The sequence below is a fragment of the Bombina bombina genome, chromosome 1 (assembly GCF_027579735.1).
Source record: "Bombina bombina isolate aBomBom1 chromosome 1, aBomBom1.pri, whole genome shotgun sequence".
Lineage (NCBI taxonomy): Eukaryota > Metazoa > Chordata > Amphibia > Anura > Bombinatoridae > Bombina > Bombina bombina.
In genome coordinates, this window is record NC_069499.1 from 444,869,874 (window position 1) to 444,897,231 (window position 27,358).

Genomic DNA, 27,358 nt, shown 5'->3' on the forward strand with positions numbered 1-27,358 from the left:
AGGAGAACACAATCAGGAAATTGTGGGGGTTTTTTTTGTCCTTCTTCAAAGAACTCTTAAGGAGCATATTTTCCACAATTCGGATGTTGTGACAATATTAAGTGGAAGCCAAAAAAGATTTCAAACTCTTTTCTTCACTTTTTGTTAATTTCTCTGGGTGTTGCAAAGGTCAGAAATCTAAAGCTGTTACTTTAGAAGCTTTGCTTAAAGCTTTAATTCTCAAAGCTTATTTGGTCGCAGAGAAAACTCTGCCTGAGCGCATTACTGCTTATTCCACTAGAATAAGCTACTTCTTGGGCCTTTCTTAATTTCATTGACAACATGTGTAAGGCAGCTACTTGGTTTTCTTAACACACTTTTTCTTTCATAAAAGTGGTGAGTCCACGAGTCATTACTGTTGGGATTTTTGCTCTTGGCGACTAGGAGGAGGTAAAGATTCCCAAATTTCAAGGGCACTTAAACACTTCCATGTCACTTGAAAGTCAGTCTTAACTTTTCCTCCACAAGAGGAAGAAGAAAAATATAGGTGCTACAGATTTTTTCGTTTAGAGGGGTCCTCTGACCGATTTAATGCCCATTTTTCCCCTTCAGAGAGCTGCAGTTTGGGACAGAGGGGAGACTGAAGTATTGGATAGTGACATATTCACCCCCCAAGAGTGATAGCTCGGATCAAGCAGGAGCTATTAGCAATTATTCTGATTGCTCTAGCTCAGCCTCACAGAACTTGGTTTGTGGATCTGGTTTAAATGCCCATATATCCTACGTGGTCTCTTTCATTGCGTCACAAACTTCTGTCTCAAGATCCTTTCTTTTATCAGGATCTCAAATCTCTCAACTTGATGGTTTGAGATTGAATGCCTAAATTTGAAACAGAGAGGTTTTTCTGATTCTGTAGTTGAAACCTTAATTCATGATTGTAGACCTGTGACAAGAAAGATTTATCACAAGGGTTGGAATGTTTTGTTGCCTGGTGTGAAAAACAGGGTTTTAGTTGGCATTTTTTTTAGAATTTGTAGCATTTTTCAATTTCTTCAAGATGGCTTAGATAAGGGTTTATCCGCTAGTTCCTTAAAGGGACAGTATTTCGGCTCCTTTGGTTTTTTTTCACAAGAAATTTGCTAATTTTACGGATAATCAGAACTTTGTTTAATCTTTAGTCAGTATTAAGCCAATTAGTCCTCCTTAAACCTTAATTTGGTTCTTAGAGTTTTGTAGGTTTCTCAATTTAAACCTATGCAGAGTTTTGATATTCATCTTATGTCTTTGAATGCTTTATTTCTTTTAGCAATATTTTTTGCTAGAAGAGTTGAGTTGTCAACACTTGTTTTTCTGCAAAGCACCCTTTTTTATTTTTCTCCAAGATTAGGTGGTTTTGTGAACAAAGTTAGATATATTTTTTCTTTAACCAAAGGATTGATCAGGAGATTGAAAAAGGTTAGACTGCTAATTGGTAGGGAATATAGCTCACCTTTAAAACTTATCCCAAAAAGTTTATATAATTAAATGTTGAATAAGGTGGCTCAAATAAAATTGCTATTCCTAGTAAAAAAGAATTTGTGGTTGTTGACGGTCTTTATAAGTACCTCTGATTTGTGTATTCTTTTTTGAAAAGATAAGGAAATAGATATTATGTTTAAAAATACTTTATTTGTATACGTACATGTGGTTGTCACAAACTAAAAATATATATGTAAACACCGGTGTTTCTAATGTTAAAATCATACAGTTGTATCTAAAAATTTATACATTGTATTTTGACATCTGTTCTATATAGATTGTATCTGTTTTATACATTCATATATTGAAAAGCAATTAAAAGGCAATTTCTACGATATTGTGCATACAATTTATCAGAAAAAACAGTTAAAACGTTAAAAGCAACTGAAAAAACTTGATTGGCTGATATGTAAAAAGTTTCTTTCTATTTCTTGTTTTGTACAGTACTGTGCTGAAAGGGTATATAAGATACGATATTGCGATGTGTGGTACTTATGCTGAAATGTTCTTTTTAGTTGGTTACCTTATGGTGTGTCTGGCTGATCACACTGATTTGACTGAGTCTGTATTGTAAGAATTTCAACTGGTATAATGATCAGTGCTGAAGTGTGTTTCCGTTGTTTCTGTGTTTTGAATCCGTCTTCTCGAGGTGTTGTCCTCTTATAATGGTATTTGGTTTATGATCCGCGGTTATTGGTTGATGATTTGAGGCTCCAAGATTCTGGGTTTGGTAGTGACTAGGCACTTGTTATAATCCTTTCTTTCAAGTGTGTGCGTTGGGGAGCCGGGAACGGAAACACACTTCAGCATATTTTCGCGCCTCAGTTGCACAGTTTCTTTTCCTCAGAGACATCTAACTGCTTCTCCTTAGGTTCCTGCTGTGTTTGAGGGCTGTAAAAGAAGTTTTTTCCCCACAAATCGTTCTGAAGGGCAGGTAGGCGCCATAGCAGAGCTGTGGCAAGGTGCTGAAAGTCTTTTTTTTTGCCGGTTTTGACGTTTTTTCAATCCGGTTTTGCCATTAAGGGGTTAATTGTTTATTTGCATAGCTGTGCAAAGTTACTAAGGCTTTATGATACTACTGTAAACATTTCGTTGAGTTTACTGCTTTTTTACACTGTTTTGCAGAATTTGTGCAGCTTTTTTTCTCTTAAAGGCACAGTACAGTTTTATTTCTAAGTGTTATTTACTTTGATTACAGTGTTTTCCAAGCTTGCTTGTTACATTACTAGCCTATTTAACATGTCTGACACCAAGGAAAATCCTTGTTCAATTATGTTTCGAAGCCATTGTGGAACCCCCTCTTAGAATGTGTCCCAATTGTACTGATATGTCTATAAACTATAAAGAACAAATATTAGCACTTAAAAATAGAGCAATAGATGATTCTCAGTCAGAAGTAAATGAGGGTTCGCCATCTAGCTCTCCCCAAGTGTCACAACCAGTAACGCCCGCACAAGTGACGCCAAGTACCTCTAGTGTGTCGAATTCATTTACTTTACAAGACATGGCCACAGTTATGAATACAACCCTCACAGAGGTTTTATCCAAACTGCCTGGTTTACAAGGAAAGCGGGACAGCTCTGGGTTAAGAAAAAATGCTGAGCCGTCTGACGCTTTTGTAGCCGTATCTGATATGCCCTCACAATGCTCTGAAGTAGAGGAGAGGGATTTGTTATCTGAGGGAGAAATTTCTGATTCAGGAAAGACGCTCCCTCAGACAGATTCTGATATGACGGCCTTTAAATTTAAGCTTTAACACCTCCACTTATTGCTCAGGGAGGTATTAGCGACTCTAGATGATTAGTGGTACCAGATAAATTGTGTAAAATGGATAAATACTTAGAGGTTCCTGTTTACACTGATGTTTTTCCAGTCCCTAAGAGGATTGTGAATATTATTGCTAAGGAGTGGGATAGACCAGGAATTCCGTTCACTCCCCCTCCTGTTTTTAAGAACATTTTTCCCATATCTGACACCATGCGGGACTCGTGGCAGACAGTTCCTAAAGTGGAAGGAGCTATTTCTTCTCTGTCTAAGCGTACAACTATACCTATCGAAGACAGTTGTGCTTTCAAAGATCCTATGGATAAAAAATTAGAGGGTCTCCTGAAGAAATTTTTTGTTCATCAAGGTTTTCTTCTCCAACCTATTGCGTGCATTGTTCCTGTAACTAATGCAGCTGCTTTCTGGTTCGAGGCTCTAGAAGAGGCTCCACAGATGGAGACTCCATTAGAGGAGATTATGGACAGAATTGAGGCCCTTAAGTTGGCTAATTCTTTTATTACAGATGCCTCATTTCAACTGGCTAAATTAGTGGCAAAGAATGCAGGTTTTGCCATTTTAGCCCGCAGGGCGTTATGGCTTAAGTCCTGGTCTGCTGATGTGTCATCTAAATCTAAAATTTTAAACATCCCTTTCAAAGGAAAGACCCTATTCGGGCCTGAACTGAAAGAGATTATTTCAGACATCACCGGAGGGAAAGGTCATGCCCTCCCTCAGGATAGATCAAATAAGATGAGGACCAAACAAAATAATTTTCGTTCCTTTCGGAACTTCAAGGGTGGTCCCGCTTCAGCTTCCTCTGCTGCAAAGCAAGAGGGGAATTTTGCCCAATCCAAGTCAGTCTGGAGACCTAACCAGGCTTGGAACAAGGGTAAACAGGCCAAGAAGCCTGCAGCTGCCTCCAAGACAGCATGAAGGGGTAGCCCCCGATCCGGGACCGGATCTAGTAGGGGGCAGACTCTCTCTCTTCGCTCAGGCCTGGGCAAGAGATGTTCACGATTCCTGGGCTTTAGAAATTGTGTCCCATGGATATCTTCTGGAATTCAAAGACTCTCTTCCAAGGGGGAGATTTCACATTTCTCGATTGTCTGTAAACCAGACAAAGAGAGAGGCGTTCTTACGCTGTGTAGAAGACCTACATACCATGGGGGGGATCCGCCCAGTTCCAAAAGAGGAACAGGTGCTAGGGTTTTGCTCAAACCTGTTTGTGGTTCCAAAAAAAGAGGGAACTTTCAGACCAATTTTGGATCTCAAAATTCTAAAGTTCCTCAAAGTTCCATCATTCAAGATGGAGACTATTCGGACTATTCTACCTCTGATCCAGGAGGGTCAATATATGACTACCGTGGACTTAAAGGCTTATCCCTATTCACAGAGATCATCATCAATTTCTCCGATTCGCCTTTCTAAACAGGCATTACCAGTTTGTGGCTCTTCCCTTTGGTTTGGCCACGACTCCCAGAATTTTCACAAAGGTGCTAGGGTCCCTTCTGGCGGTTCTACGACCACGGGACATAGCAGTGACGCCTTATCTAGACGACATCTTAATTCAGGCGTCGACTTTCCAGCTAGCCAAGTCTCACACGGACATCGTGTTGGCTTTTCTGAGATCTCACGGGTGGAAGGATAACATAAAAAAGAGTTCTCTCTTTCCTCTTACAAGAGTTTCCTTCCTAGGGACTCTGATAGACTCGGTAGAAATGAAAATATTTCTGACGGAGGTCAGAAAATCAAAACTCTTAACCACTTGCCGAGCTCTTCATTCCATTCCTCAGCCATCAGTGGCTCAGTGTATGGAGGTAATCGGACTCATGGTAGCGGCAATGGACATAGTTCCTTTTGCCCGCCTACACCTCAGACCACTGCAGCTAAGCATGTTCAAACAGTGGAATGGGGATTATGCAGATTTATCTCCTCAACTGCATCTGGACTAGGAGACCAGAGATTCTCTTCTCTGGTGGTTGTCTCAGGACTACCTGTCTCAGGGAATGTGTTTCCGCAGGCCAGAGTGGCTCATTGTAACGACAGATGCTAGCCTGCTTGGCTGGGGTGCAGTCTGGAACTCCCTGAAAGCACAGGGCTTATGGTCTCGGGAGAAATCTCTCCTCCTGATAAACATTCTAGAACTGAGAGAGATATTCAATGCGCTTCAGGCGTGGCCTCAGCTTGCTGCGGCCAAATTCATCAGGTTTCAGTCGGACAACATCACAACTGTAGCTTATATCAATCATCAAGGAGGAACAAGGAGTTCTCTAGCGATGATGGAGGTAACCAAAATAATCCGATGGGCAGAGGATCACTCTTGCCATCTCTCAGCAATCCACATCCCAGGAGTAGAGAACTGGGAGGCGGATTTCCTAAGTCGTCAGACTTTTCATCCGGGGGAGTGGGAACTCCATCCGGAGGTATTTGCCCAGCTGATTCAGCTATGGGGCACACCAGAATTGGATCTGATGGCATCTCGTCAGAATGCCAAACTTCCTCGTTACGGGTCCAGGTCCCAGGATCCCCGGATCCCCAGGCGGTACTGATAGATGCTCTAGCAGTGCCTTGGTCCTTAAATCTGGCCTATGTATTTCCACTGTTTCCTCTCCTCCCACGTCTGGTTACCAGAATCAAGCAGGAGAGAACTTCGGTGATTCTGATAGCACCTGCGTGGCCACGCAGGACTTGGTATGCAGACCTAGTGGACATGTCCTCAGTTCTACCGTGGACTCTGCCAATGAGGTGGGACCTTCTAATCCAAGGTCTGTTCACGCATCCAAATCTAATTTCTCTGTGTCTGACTGCTTGGAGATTGAACGCCTGATTCTATCAGAGCGTGGTTTCTCTGAGTCGGTCATTGATACCCTGATTCAGGCTAGAAAGACTGTGACCAGGAAGATCTATCATAAGATTTGGCCCAAATATCTTTATTGGTGTGAATCCAAAGGTTACTCGTGGAGTAAGATTAGGATTCCTAGAATATTGTCTTTTCTCCAAGAAGGTTTGGAGAAAGGGATTGTCAGCTAGTTCCCTAAAAGGACAAATATCTGCTTTATCTATTCTATTACACAAACGTCTGGCAGATGTCCCAGATGTTGAAGCTTTTAGTCAGGCTTTGGTCAGGATCAAGCCTTTAAACCTGTTGCTCCGCCATGGCGCCTAAACTTAGTTCTTAAAGTTCTTCAAAGGGTTCCGTTTGAACCTATGCATTCCATGGATATTAAGCTTCTATCTTGGAAAGTTTTATTTTTAGCAGCTATCTCTTCGGCTCGAAGAGTTTCTGAGCTATCTGCTTTACAGTGTGATTCCCCTTACCTTGTTTTCTATGCAGATAAGGGGGTTTTGCGTACCAAACCTGGGTTTCTTCCTAAGGTTGTTTCTAATAAGAATTTCAATCAAGAGATTGTTGTTCCTTCTCTGTGTCCTAATCCTTCATCAAAGAAGGAACGTCTGTTATACAATCTTGATGTGGTTCGTGCTTTGAAGTTCTTCTTACAAGCAACTAAAGATTTCCGTCAAACATCTTCGTTGTTTGTTGTTTATTCTGGTAAACGGAGAGGTCAAAAGGCTACGGCTACCTCTCTTTCCTTTTGGCTGAAAAGCATCATCCGTTTGGCCTATGAGACTGCTGAACAGCAGCCTCCTGAAAGATTTACTGCTCATTCTACTAGAGCTGTGGCTTCCACATGGGCTTTGTAAGGCGGTGACTTGGTCTTCGCTTCATACTTTTTCCAAATTTTCCAAATTCGATTCTTCTTCGGAGGCTATTTTTGCGAGAAAGGTTCTACAAGCAGTGGTGCCTTCCGTTTAAGGTCCCTGTCTTGTCCCTCCCTTCATCCGTGTCCTAAAGCTTTGGTATCCCACAAGTATGGATGAATCCGTGGACTCGATACATCTTACAAGAGAAAACACAATTTATGCTTACCTGATAAATTTATTTGTCTTGTGATGTATCGAGTCCACGGCCCGCCCTGTTTATTAAGACAGGCAAATATATTTTTATTTTAAAACTTTCAGTCACCACTGCACCCTATAGTTTCTCCTTTTTCTTCCTAGCCTTCGGTCGAATGACTGGGGGGTGGAGCTATATAGACAGCTCTGCTGTGGGTGCTCTCTTTGCCACTTCCTTTAGGGAAGGAGAATATCCCACAAGTATGGATGAATCCGTGGACTCGATACATCACAAGAGAAATAAATTTATCAGGTAAGCATAAATTATGTTTTTTTCGTTGATAGGGGTCCTCAGACCGATTTGAAGCCAATTTTCCCCTCATAGAGTTGCTACTGAGAGACAGGGGGAGATTGTGGAGTATGAAGCAGTGACAGAATCAGTCCCAGTAAATTAGTTGGTCACAAGCCTGTCACAGGTATCTTGAGGACCCAGTCCCTTAGACTCCTCCTGTTGGGTCTTCGTTGTACTTCACACACAGATCCTCTACTGTGACGTTCACAACACTGGATGAGCTCTTTATCGGAAAGCAGTCTTTTCTGCAGCCAGTATGCATGGTAGAGTGGGTGAATTTTTTGTACTCACATAGCCCACAAGCTATTGGTAAATTCACCAATTTTTAGGTAAATCATAGCCAGGGGACATACACATGTAACAAAGTAATTACACCTTTATAGCTTAGACTTTTCATACTTGGTCTACTGATTATGGAAACTTTATTATGTGATAATAGGTGATATTTTCTATTCAGCTAATTCATTTGGGAGTTACATCTCAATGCAACCTTATAGGGATTTAATTGTTTGGCAATGTGGAAGGAAGGCTCTTTGTGTATTTTTTTTTTTTTAAACTTTCTCAACTGTGGCTATACCTCCTCCAAGGATACACAAAGTTCTATGTCTGAAACTAATCCTAACGTTACATTATCAGTTTCTTCTGCATCATCATAGAGGAGAACACCTTCGGATGCCCATATTTTTTTTATTTTAGAGCAGTTTTATGCTCTAAATCTGAGGAAAAACCAAATGTGGAGCTTTGGGAAACTTTTCCAGTAATGGATGGTGCTATTTGATTTAGCCAAACGCACTACTATTCTTTTAGAGGATAGTACGTTTTCAGGAACCATATGGACATGAAAGCGGTAACCTTTCTTCGAAAGCATTGCTTCTGTAGCAGTTGCGTCTGCACTTTGATGTGACAATTTGACTAAGTAAGTCTCAGAAGACTCTGTGGATGAAGATTTTAAAAATTGTTTGAAACTTCTAACATCGACTAATGCACTTATTTGTTGTCCCATTGTTGACAATAATTAGATTTTATACTAAGTATATTACTTTAGCAGGGCTGATCAAAGGGGCTTTATGATTTGTGATTGTCGGCAAACCGGGTTTTCCAAAGATAGTCTTTTTTTCTCTCCTTAAATGGAAACGATTATTTGGACCTGGTCTTGACGTTATAATTTCCACCTTGTCTGGAGGAAAAGGAACAGGACAAGACTTCTAAGGGAAATATAGAACAAATAGTCCTTTCTTTCATGTAATTGGCAAGAGTCCATGAGCTAGTGACATATGGGATATACAGTCCTACCAGGAGGGGCAAAGTTTCCCAAACCTCAAAATGCCTATAAATACACCCCTCACCACACCCACAATTCAGTTTTACAAACTTTGCCTCCTATGGAGGTGGTGAAGTAAGTTTGTGCTAAGATTTCTACGTTGATATGCGCGTCTCAGCATTGTTGAAGCCCGATTCCTCTCAGAGTAAGCGAATGTCAGAGGGACGTGAAGGGAGTATCACTTATTTGAATACAATGATTTCCCTAACGGGGGTCTATTTCATAGGTTCTCTGTTATCGGTCGTAGAGATTCATCTCCTACCTCCCTTTTCAGATCGACGATATACTCTCAATTTACCATTACCTCTACTAATAACTGTTTTAGTACTGGTTTGGCTATCTGCTATATGTGGATGGGTGTCTTTTGGTAAGTATGTTTTCATTACTTAAGACACTGTCAGCTATGGTTTGGCACTTTATGCATTTATATAAAGTTCTAAATATATGTATTGTACTTATATTTGCCATGAGTCAGGTTCATGTATTTCCTTCTGCAGACTGTCAGTTTCATATTTGGGAATGTAAACATTTTTAAGAAATTTATTTCTTACCTGGGGTTTAGTCTTTTTTTTAATTGACTACTTCTTGTAATTGCGGGTATTAGGCCCGCGGGTGCGTCAAATGCTAAACTTTATTGCGTCATTCTTGGTGTGAAAATTTTTTTGGCATGAAAAAGTACGTTTATGACGCAACTTCGTCATTCCCGGCGTCATACGTGACGCCGAGACCTTTCACACAGCGGCGTCATTATTGACGCAAGTGTGTCATTTCCGGTAATTTTTGGCGCCAAAAAGACTTTACGTTACGTTGTGCGTCATACTTGGCGCCAAATTTATTTAATTATTTCAATACCCCTTGTTTGTTTGCCTCTTGCTTTTTGCTTTCAGAGGCCTATGCTATTGCATTTTTTCCCATTCCTGAAACTGTCATATAAGGAAATAGATAATTTTGCTTTATATGTTGTTTTTTTCACTTACATTGTGCAAGATGTCCCAATCTGATCCTGCCTCAGAAGTTTTTGCTAGAACATTGCTGCCTGACATTGGTTCTACCAAAGCTAAGTGCATTTGTTGTAAAGTTGTAGAAATTATTCCACTGAATGTCATTTGTAATAGTTGTCATGATAAACTTTTACATGCAGATAGTGTTTCCATCAGTAATAATACATTGCCAGTTGCAGTTCCTTCAACTTCTAATGTGCATGATATACCTGTAAATTTTAAAGAATTTGTTTCTGATTCTATTATGAAGGTTTTGTCTGCATTTCCGTGTTGGGTTAATAAACTATGCACTGTGGGGGTAAAAGCTAGGGAGTCTCGAAGAAGTAATCTCACAAACTTCAAAGTGGGGGTAAAATCTGGATTGGATGAGACTCTTAAGTGCTTGTGCTTAATTACCCAATAAGGAAAGATAGTCTTACTATGTAGTTGGATTCAATGAGAATTATTTTTAGAATTATAAATACATACAATAAAATTTAAACAATAGAAATTGATTCTTAAAACAAATCTAACTGGTTGGCCAACCATACAGTGTGAATAAAATGATATAATATGTTTTCCAATCCCTGTTAGTGTATTATACAAACATATCTGTATATTTGAATTTTTGAATTTTGGTTTAATTGCAGATATTTTTTATGGATTTGATATAGTGGACTTGTGAAGAAGTATGGTATCCACAAAGAATATTCGCAATATTAATTCTTAATTAACATATTTACCATATTGGTTTGTTTAAAGCTGAACATACATAATTAAAATAGCGTCAATGGTATCAACATTAGTAACAACTAATAAAAGTGAAACAATAATAAAGTGATACAGTAAAAATCGTATAATAAGTTATGAAAGATAAAGTCTTTCTGCCGTGATCGTTAGAGTAATTGTTAATTGCTTTTTGTTAAAAGCGCTGTTGTTAAGTCCTTTGTGGGGATAGTATGTGTGGGCGTGCTGCAACACGTTTTTGTCTAATTGCTATATATGTTGCGATTATAAGTCACTGTTAAGTAGTTTTGGTTATCTGTCCTTCACATTAACTTCCTTAGTTGGTGTAGGTATAATAAATCTTACCCGTTGTTTCTTTTGGGATACTTTGTTTCTGGTCTAGTTTCTTTTTGTACCCAATTCAATCTTTACTGTGATAAATGTGGATCGGAAGCCGGGATAGCCGCTGCCGGTGTTGTAGTAACGTAATGTGGTAGTGTGCTTTAACCGTTAATCCTTTCGTCAGATGGCTGGTCTTTTTGCCCAGTTCAGATTTTCAAAACCTCTTGAATTGTTGCGAATGTGTTCTGTTTAGATTCGTACTCTATTTGTTTCAGAGATATGCTTGATAAAGGCTGTTTTAATCTGCTGAAACGCGTTGCCTACTCCTTGCTACACTAAACATTTTCATAGTCCACTTTCGAAGTGGACCGCCAAGACAACCTTCAAAGTACCTAGTCCTCCTTTTAAAGGACCGCCAAGAACAACTGAAATACCTTACCTAAAATTGGGCCTAAAGAAACCTGTGGACACCTGCAGATCGGATACTCTGAAACAAATAGAGTACGGATCTAAACAGAACACATTCGCAACAATTCAAGAGGTTTTGAAAACCTGAACCGGGCAAAAAGACCAGCCATCTGATGAAAGGATTAACGGTTAAAGCACACTACCACATTACCCCAGCATCTACTCCTTCAAGTGTGTATAATCGCAGAGACAAACCAACGCGACATACTGAAACCACTACAACATCGGCAGCGGCTATCCCGGCTTCCAATCCACATTTATCACAGTAAAGATTGAATTGGGTACAAAAAGAAACTAGACCAGAAACAAAGTATCCCAAAAGAAACAACGGGTAAGATTTATTATACCTACACCAACTAAGAAAGTTAATGTGAAGGACAGATAACCAAAACTACTTAACAGTGACTTATAATCGCAACATATATAGCAATTAGACAAAAACGTGTTGCAGCACGCCCACACATACTATCCCCACGGAGGACTTAACAACAGCGCTTTTAACAAAAAGCAATTAACAATTACTCTAACGATCACGGCAGAAAGACTTTATCTTTCATAACTTATTATACGATTTTTACTGTATCACTTTATTTTTGTTTCACTTTTATTATTTGTTACTAATGTTGATACCATTGACGCTATTGTAATTATGTATGTTCAGCTTTAAACAAACCAATATGGTAAATATGGTAATTAAGAATTAATATTGCGATTATTCTTTGTGGATACCATACTTCTTCACAAGTCCACTATATCAAATCCATAAAAAATATCTGCAATTAAACCAAAATTAAAAAATTCAAATATACAGATATGTTTGTATAATACACTAAGTAACAGCGATTGGAAAACATATTATATCATTTTATTCACACTGTATGGTTGGCCAACCAGTTAAATTTGTTTTAAGAATCAATTTTTATTGTTTTAAATTTTATTGTATGTATTTGTATGTAGTAAGACTATCTTTCCTTATTGGGTAATTAAGCACAAGCGCTTAAGTCTCATCCAATCCAGATTTTGTCTGCATTTCCACCTTCTAATAAACGTAAAAGGTCTTTTAACACTTCTCATTTAGCTGATGAAATTTCAAATGACCAACAACATAATAATTCATCCTCTTCTGATGAGGATCTATCTGAAACAGAAGATCCTTCCTCAGATATTGACACTGACAAATCTACTTATTTATTTAAAATAGAGTATATGCGTTCTTTATTAAAAGAAGTGTTAATTACTTTGGATATTGAGGTAACCAGTCCTATTGACGTTCAGTCTAATAAACGTATAAATGCTGTTTAAACCTCCTGTGGTTTCCCCAGGGGTTTTTCCCATTCCTGAGGCTATTTCTGATATGATTTCTAGGGAATGGAATAAGCCAGGTACTTCTTTTATTCCTTCTTCAAGGTTTAAAAAATTGTATCCTTTACCAGCAAAATCTATAGAGTTTTGGGAAAAAAATCCCCAAAGTTGATGGGGCTATTTCTACTCTTGCTAAACGTACCACTATTCCTATGGAAGATAGCACTTCCTTTAAGGATCCTTTAGATAGGAAGCTTGAATCTTATCTAAGGAAGGCCTATTTATATTCAGGTCATCTTCTCAGACCTGCTATTTCTTTGGCTGATGTTGCGGCTGCATCAACTTTCTGGTTGGAAAATTTAGCGCAACACGAATTGGATTCTGACATATCTAGCGTTGTTTGCTTACTGCAACATGCTAATCATTTTATTTGTGATGCCATTTTTGATATTATCAAAATTGATGTTAGATCCATGTCTTTAGCTGTTTTAGCTAGAAGAGCTTTGTGGCTTAAATCTTGGAATGCTGATATGACATCTAAATCTAGATTACTATCTCTTTCTTTCCAAGGTAATAAATTATTTGGTTCTCAGTTGGATTCTATTATTTCAACTATCACTGGGGTAAAAGGAGTTTTTTTGCCTCAGGATAAAAAACCTAAGGGTAAATCTAAGGCTTCTAACCGTTTTCGTTCCTTTCGTCAGAATAAAGAACAAAAACTCAATCCTTCCCCCAAGGAATCTGCTTCCAATTGGAAGCCTTCCTCAAATTGGAATAAATCCAAGCCATTTAGGAAACCAAAGTCAGCCCCTAAATCCGCATGAAGGTGCGGCTCTCATGCCAGCTCAGCTGGTAGGGGGCAGATTAAGGTTTTTCAAGTATTTTTGGATAAAATCTGTCCAAAATCATTGGATTCAGAGCATTGTCTCTCAAGGGTATCGAATAGGATTCAAAGTAAGACCTCCTGTGAGAAGATTTTTTCTCTCATGCATCCCTGTAAATCCAGTAAAAGCTCAGGCTTTTCTGAAGTGTGTTTCAGATCTGGAGTCTTCAGGGGTAATCATGCCAGTTCCTCCTCAGGAACAAGGTTTGGGGTTTTATTCAAACCTATTCGTTGTACCGAAGAAAGAAAATTTATTCAGACCAGTTCTGGATCTAAAAATTTTGAATCGTTATGTAAGAGTACAAACTTTCAAGATGGTGACTATAAGGACTATTCTGCCTTTTGTTCAGCGAGGACATTATATGTCCAAAATAGACTTGCAGGATGCATACCTTCATATTACGATTCATCCAGAACACTTTCAGTTTCTGAGATTCTCTTTTCTAGACAAGAATTACCAGTTTGTTGCTCTTCCATTTGGCCTAGCAACAGCTCCAAGAATCTTTTCAAAGGTTCTGGGTGCCCTACTATCTGTAATCAGAGAACAGGGTATTGCGGTGTTTCCTTATTTGGACGATATCTTGGTACTTGCTCAGTCTTTACATACTGCAGAATCTCACACGAATCAACTAGTGTTGTTTCTTCGGAAACATGGTTGGAGGATCAATTTACCAAAAAATGTCTTGATTCCTCAGACAAGGGTCACCTTTTTAGGCTTCCAGATAGATTCAGTGTCCATGACTCTGTCTCTAACAGACAAGAGACATTTAAAATTGGTCGCAGCATGCCGGCTCCTTCAGTCTCAGTCATTCCCTTCAGTGGCTATGTGCATGGAAGTTTTAGGTCTCATGTCTGCAGCATCGGACGCGATCCCCTTTGCTCGTTTTCACATGAGACCTCTACATCTTTGTATGCTGAATCAATGGTGCAGGGATTATACAAAGATATCACAATTAATATCCTTGAATCCCAATGTACGACACTCTCTGACATGGTGGATAGATCACCATCGTTTGGTTCAAGGGGCTTCTTTTGTTCGCCCAACCTGGACTGTGATCACAACAGATGCAAGTCTTTCAGGGGAGTGGTCTCTCCATCCAGATGTTTTTTCTCAGATTGTTCAGATGTGGGGGCTTCCAGAGATAGATCTCATGGCCTCTCATCTAAACAAGAAACTTCCCAGATACCTGTCCAGGTCCAGGGATGTTCACGCGGAAGCAGTGGATGCGCTGACATTTCTTTGGTGTTATCAACCTGCTTACATCTTCCCGCCTCTAGTTCTCCCAAAAGTGATCTCCAAAATCATCATGGAACAGTCTTTTGTGTTGCTGGTGGCTCCAGTATGGCCACACAGGTTTTGGTATGCGGATCTGTTTCGAATGTCCAGTTGCCCGCCTTGGCCACTTCCGTTACGGCCGGACCTACTATCTCAAGGTCCGTTTTCCATCAGGATCTCAAATCATTAAATTTGAAGGTATGGAAATTGAATGCTTAGTTCTAAGTCATAGAGGTTTCTCTGACTCAGTGATTAATACTATGTTACAAGCTCGTAAATCTGTCTCTAGAAAGATTTATTATAGAGTTTGGAAGACTTACATTTCATAGTGTTCTCATAATTTTTCCTGGCATTCTTTTAGAATTCCTAGAATTTTACAGTTCCTTCAGGATGGTTTGGATAAGGGTTTGACTGCAAATTCCTTGAAACGACAAATCTCTGCTCTTTCTGTTTTATTTCACAGAAAGATTGCTATACTTCCTGATATTCACTGTTTTGTACAGGCTTTAGTTCGTATTAAGCCTGTCATTAAATCAATTTCTCCTCCTTGGAGTCTTAATTTGGCTCTGAAGGCTTTACAGGCTCCTCCATTTGAGCCTATGCATTTTTTGGACATTAAACTACTTTCCTGGAAAGTGTTGTTCCTTTTGGCTATGTCTTCTGCTAGAAGAGTTTCTGAGCTATCTGCTCTTTCTTGTGAGTCTCCTTTTCTGATTTTTCATCAGGATAAGGCAGTTTTGCGGACTTCTTTTCAATTTTTACCTAAGGTTGTGAATTCTAACAACATTAGTAGAGATATTGTTGTCCCTTCCTTGTGTCCTAATCCTCAGAATTCTTTGGAGAGATCCTTACATTCTTTGGATGTGGTAAGAGCTTTGAAATATTATGTGGAAGCTACTAAAGATTTCTGGAAGACTTCCAGTCTATTTGTTTTATTTTCTGGTCCTAGGAAAGGTCAGAAGGCTTCTGCTATTTCCTTGGCTTCTTGGTTGAAACTTTTGATTCATCAAGCTTATTTGGAGTCAGGTCAGGCCCCGCCTCAGAGAATTACAGCTCATTCTACTAGATCAGTCTCCACTTCGTGAGCTTTTAAGAATGAAGCTTCAGTTGATCAGATTTGCAAAGCGGCGACTTGGTCCTCTTTGCATACATTTACTAAATTCTACCATTTTGATGTATTTGCTTCTTCGGAAGCAGTTTTTGGTAGAAAAGTTCTTCAGGCAGCTGTTTCAGTTTGAATCTTCTGCTTTTTGATTTAAGTTTTTTTCTTTCAAAAATGAAAATTAACAAATTTTTTGGGTTGTGGATTAATTTTTTCAGCTAAATATGGCTGTTTTTATTTTTATTCCCTCCCTCTCTAGTGACTCTTGAGTGGAAGACTCCACATCTTGGGTATTGATATCCCATATGTCACTAGCTCATGGACTCTTGCCAATTACATGAAAGAAAACATAATTTAGGTAAGAACTTACCTGATAAATTAATTTCTTTCATATTGTCAAGAGTCCATGAGGCCCACCCTTTTTATGGTGGCTATGATTTTTTGTATAAAGCACAATTATTTCCAAATTTCCTTTGTTGATGCTTTCTACTCCTTTCTTTATCACCCCACTGCTTGGCTATTCGTTAAACTGAATTGTGGGTGTGGTGAGGAGTGTATTTATAGGCATTTTGAGGTTTGGGAAACTTTGCCCCTCCTGGTAGGATTGTATATCCCATATGTCACTAGCTCATGGACTCTTGCCAATATGAAAGAAATGAATTTATCAGGTAAGTTCTTACATAAATTATGTTTTTTCGTTCCTTATATCAATCGAGAACCAAAAATCTTCCTCCTCCTTACAATGACTTGAATCTTCTAGATCACTGGTTTTCAAACCTGGCCTCAGACCTCCCAAACAGGCAACATTTTGAGGATATCTGAACTGGAGCACAGGCGAAATAATCAGTTGATTAGTATACATGGTTAGTTTACCTGCTCTCATCCAAGGTAATCCTGAAAACCTGGACCGTTAGTTAGGCCTGAGGACAGGTTTGAAAACCAGTGTTCTAGATCTTCCTCGAAGTTCAATCCAGTTGTAACAAGGCTTATTTTGGTAGGAAAGTTCTGCGGGCCATAGTGCCTGATTAGCAATGTAATGCCTTCACTGTTTGACCACCCCACTGTGATATGTCTCTATATAAATGTGTAGAGGGAGAGAGACGCACAGTGTTCGGTAAAGATTTTTTTTGTAGCCCGGTGTGGCAGAGTAAAATTTTGCATTAGCAATATAAATAATATCAGTTTCTGTTATTTATAAATGTTACTTATGCTACCCAAAGCACATATTAAATATATAATGTAACGTATATTGATGTAATGATAATTTAGGCAACAAACATTGAAAATATTTATTAGTTAATTTTAGCATATTAGCTTAAATTTTAGCCCAGTGGTCTGCAAAATCAGCTGGGTGGTGTGCCCATTAAATAGGTCCTGAGGAGAAAATGCATATATTTCCATTCTTTTTACTGTATTTATTAGTGTGTCTAGTTCAGTGCTTTCCAAAGTGTGTGTCGGGACACACTAGTGTGTCGGCAGCAGTGTGTAGGTGTGTCCCTGCTTCAGCACAAATTTTTTTTAATTTATTTATTTTTTGGGTTTCTGACTTTCCGCCTGCCTGCTATGCATATCACATGGTTGACACGTGATTGATACCTTGTGGGTCACAGATCATCTTAACCAATTGGCGCAGCTCAGTGGGAACTGAAACTATTCATATTGGCGGCTTTGGCGGCACATTGGCTCCTGACTGCACGTGTAGTCTCCTTAATTGGCTCGTGACTGCATGTGTAGTCATTGAGCGAGACAGCAATGTGTTTGTAGCGCGGTCAATAGTCAATCGGACTCACCGAGCTCTGAGGGCGGCAGCTTAAACGCTGAGCTGAAGTCAGTGTGTGTTTTTTTGCAACTAACTAGCTCCCAGTAGTGCATTGCTGCTCCTGCTCTTGATATATGGATAGGAAGTGGAAACTTTAAAAATGCTTGATGATGAAATGTGAGTGTCTTTATCTAATATTCCACCAAATATTCAGAAATTGTGTTCATCCCATCAACCTCATACATCCCATTAAAATAGTAAGTAGCTATTGGTGGTGTTAATTTTTTTTTTAATTCTTGCACATACATACTGTTACTTGTAAATTTCATTATTATATAATTTATGTATGTGTCTGTATCTCTTAAAACAAGTTAGTTTAACCTCATTTTTGCTAGTACAACTGATTTAATTACTGTGTCGCAAAATGATGTAGGTCTAAAAAGTGTGTCACCAACATGAAAAGTTTGGAAAGCTCTGGTCTAGTTGTTCTATTCTTCTATATAATACGTTGTACGTATATATATAGCTGTATATTATGAACTAATTTGTCATGCCTTGGAGTAGAGCATTGTATAGGATGTTCTTGTTGGAATATAAAAAAATAATAATTTACATAAATGTATTCCTAACTCATTAACTTGTAATTCACTAACTAATGAACTGCATACTTTTATATGTTATACTCCGTTTGGCCATGTGGTGGAGCTAAAAGTCTACAATTGAATCCTGTGATTATGTCAAAATGCAATTATAATGGGTTTAGATCATGTAACGATTTATTGAAAGCTGTCTGAAATCCACATAAATGCCAATATAGTGGAGCATATATTTCTGTTTCATAGATTCTCTAGTAGATGCAGTTTGAGGTGTAAAAGATTAGGATTACATTTTTTTTTTTATTTAGACTTTTTATAAGGAATTAGGATCTTGAATGGAAAATAACACTAGAAACAGATTTTAGCAGGACTTTCTAAGATATAAAAGACAATGTTGGTCTTGAGATTAGAAGTTATATGTTTAGCTTTGAACAAATTAAGTGGGATGAGGTTATGTAGTGTAATGCATTATGGTGTGTAAGTAATTAACATTTAGAGGGTGGGGGTGCATTTTTGCAGCTAGTTGTTCTCCTTAGCTTGTAAGCAATTGAAACTTGAGTATCACTTCTGCATTTTCAGGTTGTTGGTATCATATTTAACTGCTTCAACTTCCTCATGCAAAGCAATATTTTGTCAAGCTTATTAGGCACTCTTTCCTATGTATTTAATAATGATTGTCTAATTACTTTTACAGCTAATAAAAATGTCAGTCGATTGTGGAGATATTTTCATTTGCAGAGTTATGGTCAGTTTGTGCAGAAGTGTGGTGGCTTGTTTTGTGAAGCTAACATTTTAAATGTAAAAGTAGTGGTCTTAAAGGACCAGTAAATACAATAGATTTGTATAATCAACAGATGCATGTTAAAAAGACAATGCAATAGCACTTAGTCTAAGCTTCCAATGAGTAGTAGATTTGTTTGTACAAATTTCAGTTTTGTCTATTTCCACTCCTCCTGCATCATGTGACAGCCATCACCCAATCACAAATGCTTATACGTATATTTTATGAATTTTTTCACATTCTCTGTATTAGCTGGTGACTCAAAAAGTGTAAATATAAAAAGACTGCACATTTTGTTAATTAAAGTAAACTGGAAAGTCGTTTACAATTGCATGTGCTATCTGAATCATTAAAGTTTTAATGTTGACTTGAGTGTCCCTTTAAAGTTCCTCCCTGGTTTGTTTCTTATACTGCTGGGCTGTTGTCATTATATATGTAATATCTTGTTCAGTAGGACTGAGAAGCTTTTTCTAACATCCTCCTAAGCATAAGAGGGAACAAATTTGGTTTGGCAGGATTTAGTTGCTGTAGCTAAGAATAGGGTTCCCTAATTGACAATCCCATGATGACACTTTGATCAAGAACATGTTTAAAAAATATATTGTTAGAGAAACAAATAATATTTTTTAATACGTAGTTTTAATTTGTGAAAATAAAATAACCGTGTTTTTGCACATGAAGGTGAGGTCTGGGATCAGGAATTTGACCCAGTGATGGTGATCCTGCGAACAGTTTACAGAAGGGATGTACAATCTGCCATGGACAGATATACAGCTTTGTAAGTATATTGAGAGCATTATTTCCTGTTATTATACAATCTTAGGTTGCACTTCAACTGAATGTTATAAAGCAATTCAGGCATAAACAAATCCTCTGGGTTGTGATGCTAAAGGTGAAATTGTATCCTGTTAAAGAATGTTCTCCTTTTTTTGTATACTCTTTAGTGCAGGACTTTCTAGCCCAAAGCCTGGGGTTGCAAACCAGTAATCCAGGGTTTATTACCCTGGGTACTTCCCCCATACCACAGTATTATCTGTCCTGCAAAATAATGTGAACCCTCTTTTTGAATGTTAGATACATTAGCTATAGACAGGAAAAAACAAATACCTGCTACAGTGCCTGTCCATCTTTATTAAACTTTTGATGATACATAAACACATATAGACAGACAGCCCTTTATATCATTAAAGATCATATAGTTACTGCTGGAATTGACTTTATTCTAAATGAGTTCTAAAACTGCAAGTTAAGGACCAGAAAATATGTAGCAAGCTTGTGCCCCACTGCTGAGTATAAACACTTGCGCATAATTATCATATTCCCTATGCTAATTATTTTATAGAATATCAGAAAAGGGCATTAGTTGGAGGCGTACAATGTTTTCTTGCAATTTAGCTGACATTCAGGTTTTCATTTTCATTCGTCTTGTTGCGATTTTGGACTGAGCAGTCAGAATGAATGATGCATTGCCTTCCAGCGTGAGCAAATATTGCTTAACCTTTATTCCAGAACAATTTATTTGCTAATTGGATGCTGCAGTTCCCTAAAGTCCAGGCTAAAAAGAGGCTGAAAGTAACCTTGTCCTTTCAACAGGAAAAGAGGCGTTCGGCATAAATTTAAATGGGAACACCTTTTTATAATTTAAATTAATTTAAGTGAGAGAAAATATTTTTTTGATCAGACTTTCTATTTGTAGCCAGATAATATATCTGAAATAATTTAGTAACAGACAGTATTAGTACTGTAAATTAATTTTGTATTTGTCCTAAATGTTTTATTGTGTTTTATTTAGCTTAGTTTAAATGAACGTATACAATGGTATATTGGGTGCATTGCACTGTAAGAATAAAGCAACTATACTCACTAAAAAAGCATGTACTTGTTTTGCAAATATGTTCATTTTCTACATCTTAAGTCACCATTTTTTTCAATTAAAAGCCTAATTTTTAAATATTTAAAACATTTTCTTTTAAAATTTATAGCTCATTTTTTACATTATTATTCTGTTAGTTCAGCACATTTTTACATTTTGATTATCCTATAATATAAAAGGCCAAGTGTGTTTTTCCGAAGCTGTCATGCGCAGTAGAGACAGCACGAGGACAAACACACCTGACCTTACCTGACATGCTGTTTGCAGATAAAGGGGGCGTGGTCTGGCGGGGGCGTGACCGGCGCGAGAGGGAGGGGAGAGAAATAGAAAGAAAGAGAGGGGGAGAGAGACAAAAAGAGATAGGAAAGAGCTAAAGAGAGGGGGAAGTGCAGAAGAGAGGGGGAGATAGAGCAAAAGAGAGGGGAAAGAGCAAAAGAGAGGGGGGAGAGAGAGCAAAAGAGAGGGGGAAGAGAGGGGGAGAGAGAGCAAAAGAGAGGGGAAAGAGCAAAAGAGAGGGGGGTGAGAGAGCAAAAGAGAGGGGGGTGAGAGAGCAAAAGAGAGGGGGGTGAGAGAGCAAAAGAGAGGGGGGTGAGAGAGCAAAAGAGAGGGGGGAGAGAGAGCAAAAGAGAGGGGGAAGAGAGGGGGGAGAGAGAGCAAAAGAGAGGGGGGAGAGAGAGCAAAATAGGGGGGAGAGAGCAAAAGAGAGGGGAGGAGAGGGGCAATAGAGGGGGACAGAGAGAGTAAAAGAGGGATGGAGAGAGACAGAGCAAAAGAGAGGGATGGAGAGAGACAGAGCAAAAGAGAGGGGGAGAGAGAGAGCACAAAATAGAGGGATGGAGAGAGAGCAAAGAGAGAGGGATGGAGAGAGAGAGAGCAAAGAGGGGGGGGGGAGAGAGAGAGAGCACAAAAGAGGGATCGCAAAAGAGAGGGGGAGAGAAAGCAAAAGAGGGGGAGAGAGGGAGCAAAAGAGGAGAGGTGGAGCAAGAGAGAGCGCAAAAGAGGGGTGGAGCGAGAGGGGGAGAGAGAGCAAAAGAGAGGGGTGAGAGAGCACAAAAGAAAGGGGGAGAGAGAGAGCAAGGGGTGGGATGCTGTACTGCAAAAAATGGCCCGTGTGAACAGGCTTTAGGACTAGTATATAATAAAGGCCTTTTTAAAAGTCTGTGTAATCATTTTCTCAAGTGTTTTTTAAAGCGGCATAAGTTGTCAGCTTATTAAATTCCATTTTAAAATGTTCCATTTCCAAATTTCCATCGAAGGTGTTAAACACATAGCCAAAGTTGCAATGTTACTATGCTGATCTTAATTCTGATACAGGCTATGGTTGTAGAATATGTACTTGTGACAATCCTGATTGGCTCATTATCTGTATGCTTATCTGTAGTATCACTGCTACTTTTTGTTTAATACTTTTTGCATGGGTTTAAACAGTGAAGAAAGGGCATTTTTTAATTATGTTAGAGGGATACTAAACCCAGATTTTTTTTGTTAATGGTTCAGATAGAGCATACAATTTTAAGCAACTTTCTAATTTACTCCTATTTTAAATTTTCTTCGTTCTTGCTATCTTTATTTGAAAAGCAGTAATGTAAAGCTGAGGAGCTGGTCCATTTTTTGTTCAGAACCTGGGTTTTGTTTGCTGATTGGTGGCTAAATGTAGCCACCAATATGCAAGTGCTATGTAGGGTGCTGAACATAAAATGGGCCTGGTCATAAACTTTACATTCCTGCTTTTCAAATAAAGATGTAAAGAGAAAGAAGATAATTTGATAATGGGAGTAAATTAGAAAGTTGTTTAAAATTGCATGCTCAGAGGAGGGAAAAGTGGAAGGGGGAAGGGAAAAGGAAAAAAAAAAGAAAAATTCCAACATTGAGTTATTAAAGAAAGACAGACGAGTTAGTTCAGCCAATTAGGTATATGATATGTAATATACATTTTTTTTTCTTTTTGGACTGTTACTATTTTTTTTTTCTTTCTTTGTTTTTTTGCACCGGTGAAATGTAATATTTTCTGGCTTTTTTATTATGGAATCTGTACTCATTGTTGGATAAAAATAAAATAATATAATAAAAAAAAAAAATTGCATGCTCTGAATCATGAAAGAAATGTCCCATTAATATTCACTAATGTGAAGCGGGTAAACAGTTTTCTATCTTCCTCAGTGTCTGTGTTTATAAAAACACTTTTCTATCATGCCTTTCATTCATTGTTCTTTTGTCTGTTTTACAGTTTAAAACAGATAGGAAAAGCTCCTGCAAACCCATGGCCTCCATACAAGAAGAGAACACCCTTACATCACAACTATAAAGGCCTCATGAGGCTTTTGCACTGTAAAACTTTACACATTGTGCTGTTTACACTTCTTTACAAGGTATTGGGAATCAATATATTTAATACAGTTCTCTTCATAAAAAACCCTCTTTTAAATGTTGTTTTGCATGTTTAATGCCCCTAATCCTATTACTAAATATGCTTTCTCCTGATCACACTTTATTATATACGGTTTCATTTTTGTGCACCATTGAAAAACGTATGAACACTTTATATAAAATGTTTTTAGTTGAGATTTGGTTTTACTTAAACTGTAACCAAAACATTTAATTTTAATTCTCTAAATATTTCTTCTAATTTTTAACTTTCTAAGAGAGATTTTCAGCTTGAGCTGTATGACCAGGCCAGACCACTTCTCAAAACTGTATATTTCGATTGTTTTAAAATTAATTAAGACTGGTATAACCTCCAAAAAATGCATTATAAACGTGATTTCTTTCATGTAATTAGCAAGAGTCCATGAGCTAGGGACGTTTGGGATATACATTCCTACCAGGAGGGGCAAAGTTTCCCAAATCTCAAAATGCCTATAAATACACCCCTCACCACACCCACAAATCAGTTTTACAAACTTTGCCTCCTATGGAGGTGGTGAAGTAAGTTTGTGCTAGATTCTACGTTGATATGCGCTCCGCAGCAGGTTGGAGCCCGGTTTTCCTCTCAGCGTGCAGTGAATGTCAGAGGGATGTGAGGAGAGTATTGCCTATTTGAATTCAATGATCTCCTTCTACGGGGGCTATTTCATAGGTTCTCTGTTATCGGTCGTAGAGATTCATCTCTTACCTCCCTTTTCAGATCGACGATATACTCTTATATATACCATTTCCTCTACTGATTCTCGTTTCAGTACTGGTTTGGCTTTCTACAACATGTAGATGAGTGTCCTGGGGTAAGTAAGTCTTATTTTCTGTGACACTCTAAGCTATGGTTGGGCACTTTTTTATAAAGTTCTAAATATATGTGTTCAAACATTTATTTGCCTTGACTCAGGATGTTCAACGTTCCTTATTTCAGACAGTCAGTTTCATATTTGGGATAATGCATATGAATTAATCAATTTTTTTCTTACCTTAAAATTTGACTTTTTTCCCTGTGGGCTGTTAGGCTCGCGGGGGCTGAAAATGCTTCATTTTATTGCGTCATTCTTGGCACAGACTTTTTTGGCGCAAACATTTTTTTCTGTTTCCGGCGTCATACGTGTCGCCGGAAGTTGCGTCATTTTTGACTTTTTTTGCGCCAAAAGTGTCGGTGTTCCGGAAGTGGCGTCATTTTTGGCGCCAAATAATGTGGGCGTCTTTTTTTGGCGCAAAAAAATATGGGCGTCACTATTGTCTCCACATTATTTAAGTCTCATTATTTATTGCTTCTGGTTGCTAGAAGCTTGTTCACTGGCATTTTTTCCCATTCCTGAAACTGTCATTTAAGGAATTTGATCAATTTTGCTTTATATGTTGTTTTTTCTATTACATATTGCAAGATGTCCCAGATTGACCCTGAGTCAGAAGATACTACTGGAAAATCGCTGCCTGGTGCTGGATCTACCAAAGTTAAGTGTATCTGCTGTAAACTTGTGGTATCTGATCCTCCAGCTGTTGTTTGTAATGAATGTCATGACAAACTTGTTAATGCAGATAATATTTCCTTTAGTAATGTTACATTACCTGTTGCTGTTCCATCAACATCTAATACTAGTGTTCCTGTTAACATAAGAGATTTTGTGTCTAAATCCATTAAGAAGGCTATGTCTGTTATTCCTCCTTCTAGTAAACGTAAAAGGTCTTTTAAAACTTCTCATTTTTCAGATGAATTTTTTAATTGAACATCATCATTCTGATTCTGATAATGATTCTTCTGGTTCAGAGGATTCTGTTTCAGAGGTTGATGTTGATAAATCTTCATATTTAAAATCTTCATTATTCAAAATGGAATTTATTCGTTCTTTACTTAAAGAAGTCTTAATTGCATTAGAAATAGAGGATTCTGGTCCTTGATACTAAAACTAAACGTTTAAATAAGGTTTTTAAATCTCCTGTAGTTATTCTAGAAGTTTTTCCTGTCCCTGATGCTATTTCTGAAGTAATCTCCAGTGAATGGAATAATTTGGGTAATTCATTTACTCCTAAGGTTGATGGGGCTGTCTCTACTCTTGCTAAACGTACTACTATTCCTACGGCATATAGTACTTCCTTTAAGGATCTTTTAGATAGGAAGATTGAATCCTTTCTAAAAAAAGCTTACTTATGTTCAGGTAATCTTCTTAGACCTGCTATATCTTTAGCGGATGTTGCTGCAGCTTCAACTTTTTGGTTAGAAGCTTTAGCGCAACAAGTAACAGATCATAATTCTCATAGCATTGTTAATCTTCTTCAACATGCCATCTTTGATATCATTAGAGTTGATGTCAGGTATATGTCTCTAGCTATTTTAGCTAGAAGAGCTTTATGGCTTAAAACTTGGAATGCTGATATGTCTTCTAAGTCAACTTTGCTTTCCCTTTCTTTCCAAGGTAATAAATTGTTTGGTTCTCAGTTGGATTCTATTATTTCAACTGTTAATGGAGGGAAAGGAACTTTTTTACCACAGGATAAAAAATCTAAAGGTAAATTTAGGTCTAATAATCGTTTTCGTTCCTTTCGTCACAATAAGGAACAAAAGCCTGATCCTTCACCCACTGGAGCGGTATCAGTTTGCAAACCATCTCCAGTCTGGAATAAATCCAAGCCTTTTAGAAAACCAAAGCCAGCTCCCAAGTCCACATGAAGGTGCGGCCCTCATTCCAGCCCAGCTGGTAGGGGGCAGATTACGATTTTTCAAAGAAATTTGGATCAATTCAATTCACAATCTTTGGATTCAGAACATTGTTTCAGAAGGGTACAGAATTGGCTTCAAGATAAGGCCTCCTGCAAAGAGATTTTTTCTTTTCCCTGTCCCAGTAAATCCAGCGAAGGCTCAAGCATTTCTGAAATGTGTTTCAGATCTAGAGTTGGCTGGAGTAATTATGCCAGTTCCAGTTCTGGAACAGGGGCTGGGGTTTTATTCAAATCTCGTCATTGTACCAAAGAAGGAGAATTCCTTCAGACCAGTTCTGGATCTAAAAATATTGAATCGTTATGTAAGGATACCAACATTCAAAATGGTAACTATAAGGACTATCCTGCCTTTTGTTCAGCAAGGGCATTATATGTCCACAATAGATATACAGGATGCATATCTGCATATTCCGATTCATCCAGATCACTATCAGTTTCTGAGATTCTCTTTCCTAGTCAAGCATTACCAGTTTGTGGCTCTGCCGTTTGGCCTAGCAACAGCTCCAAGAATTTTTACAAAGGTTCTCGGTGCCCTTCTGTCTGTAATCAGAGAACAGGGTATTGTGGTATTTCCTTATTTGGACGATATCTTGGTACTTGCTCAGTCTTCACATTTAGCAGAGTCTCATACGAATCGACTTGTGTTGTTTCTTCAAGATCATGGTTGGAGGATCAATTTACCTAAAAGTTCATTGATTCCTCAGACAAGGGTAACCTTTTTAGGTTTCCAGATAGATTCAGTGTCCATGACTCTGTCTCTGACAGACAAGAGACGTCTAAAATTGATCTCAGCCTGTCGAATCCTTCAGTCTCAATCATTCCCTTTGCTCGTTTTCACATGCGACCTCTTCAGCTCTGTATGCTGAATCAGTGGTGCAGGGATTACACAAAGATATCTCAATTGATATCTTTAAAACCGATTGTACGACACTCTCTGACGTGGTGGACAGATCACCATCGTTTAGTTCAGGGGGCTTCTTTTGTTCTTCCGACCTGGACTGTAATTTCAACAGATGCAAGTCTGACAGGTTGGGGAGCTGTTTGGGGGTCTCTGACAGCACAAGGGGTTTGGGAATCTCAGGAGGTGAGATTACCAATAAATATTTTGGAACTCCGTGCAATTTTCAGAGCTCTTCAGTCATGGCCTCTTCTAAAGAGAGAATCGTTCATTTGTTTTCAGACAGACAATGTCACAACTGTGGCATATATCAATTATCAAGGAGGGACTCACAGTCCTCTGGCTATGAAAGAAGTATCTCGAATACTGGTATGGGCGGAATCCAGCTCCTGTCTAATTTCTGCG

General features: G+C 38.4%; 1 protein-coding gene across 1 annotated transcript in view; it reads left to right on the forward strand.

Annotated features, from left to right (window-relative positions):
- Nucleotides 1-27,358, forward strand: part of UBR3 (ubiquitin protein ligase E3 component n-recognin 3) — a 1,090,259-nt gene that overhangs the window by 450,175 nt on the left and 612,726 nt on the right. Inside the window, 2 exon segments of the mRNA XM_053698420.1 lie at nucleotides 19,725-19,821; nucleotides 23,144-23,285. Coding sequence (XP_053554395.1) covers nucleotides 19,725-19,821; nucleotides 23,144-23,285 — 239 coding nt within the window.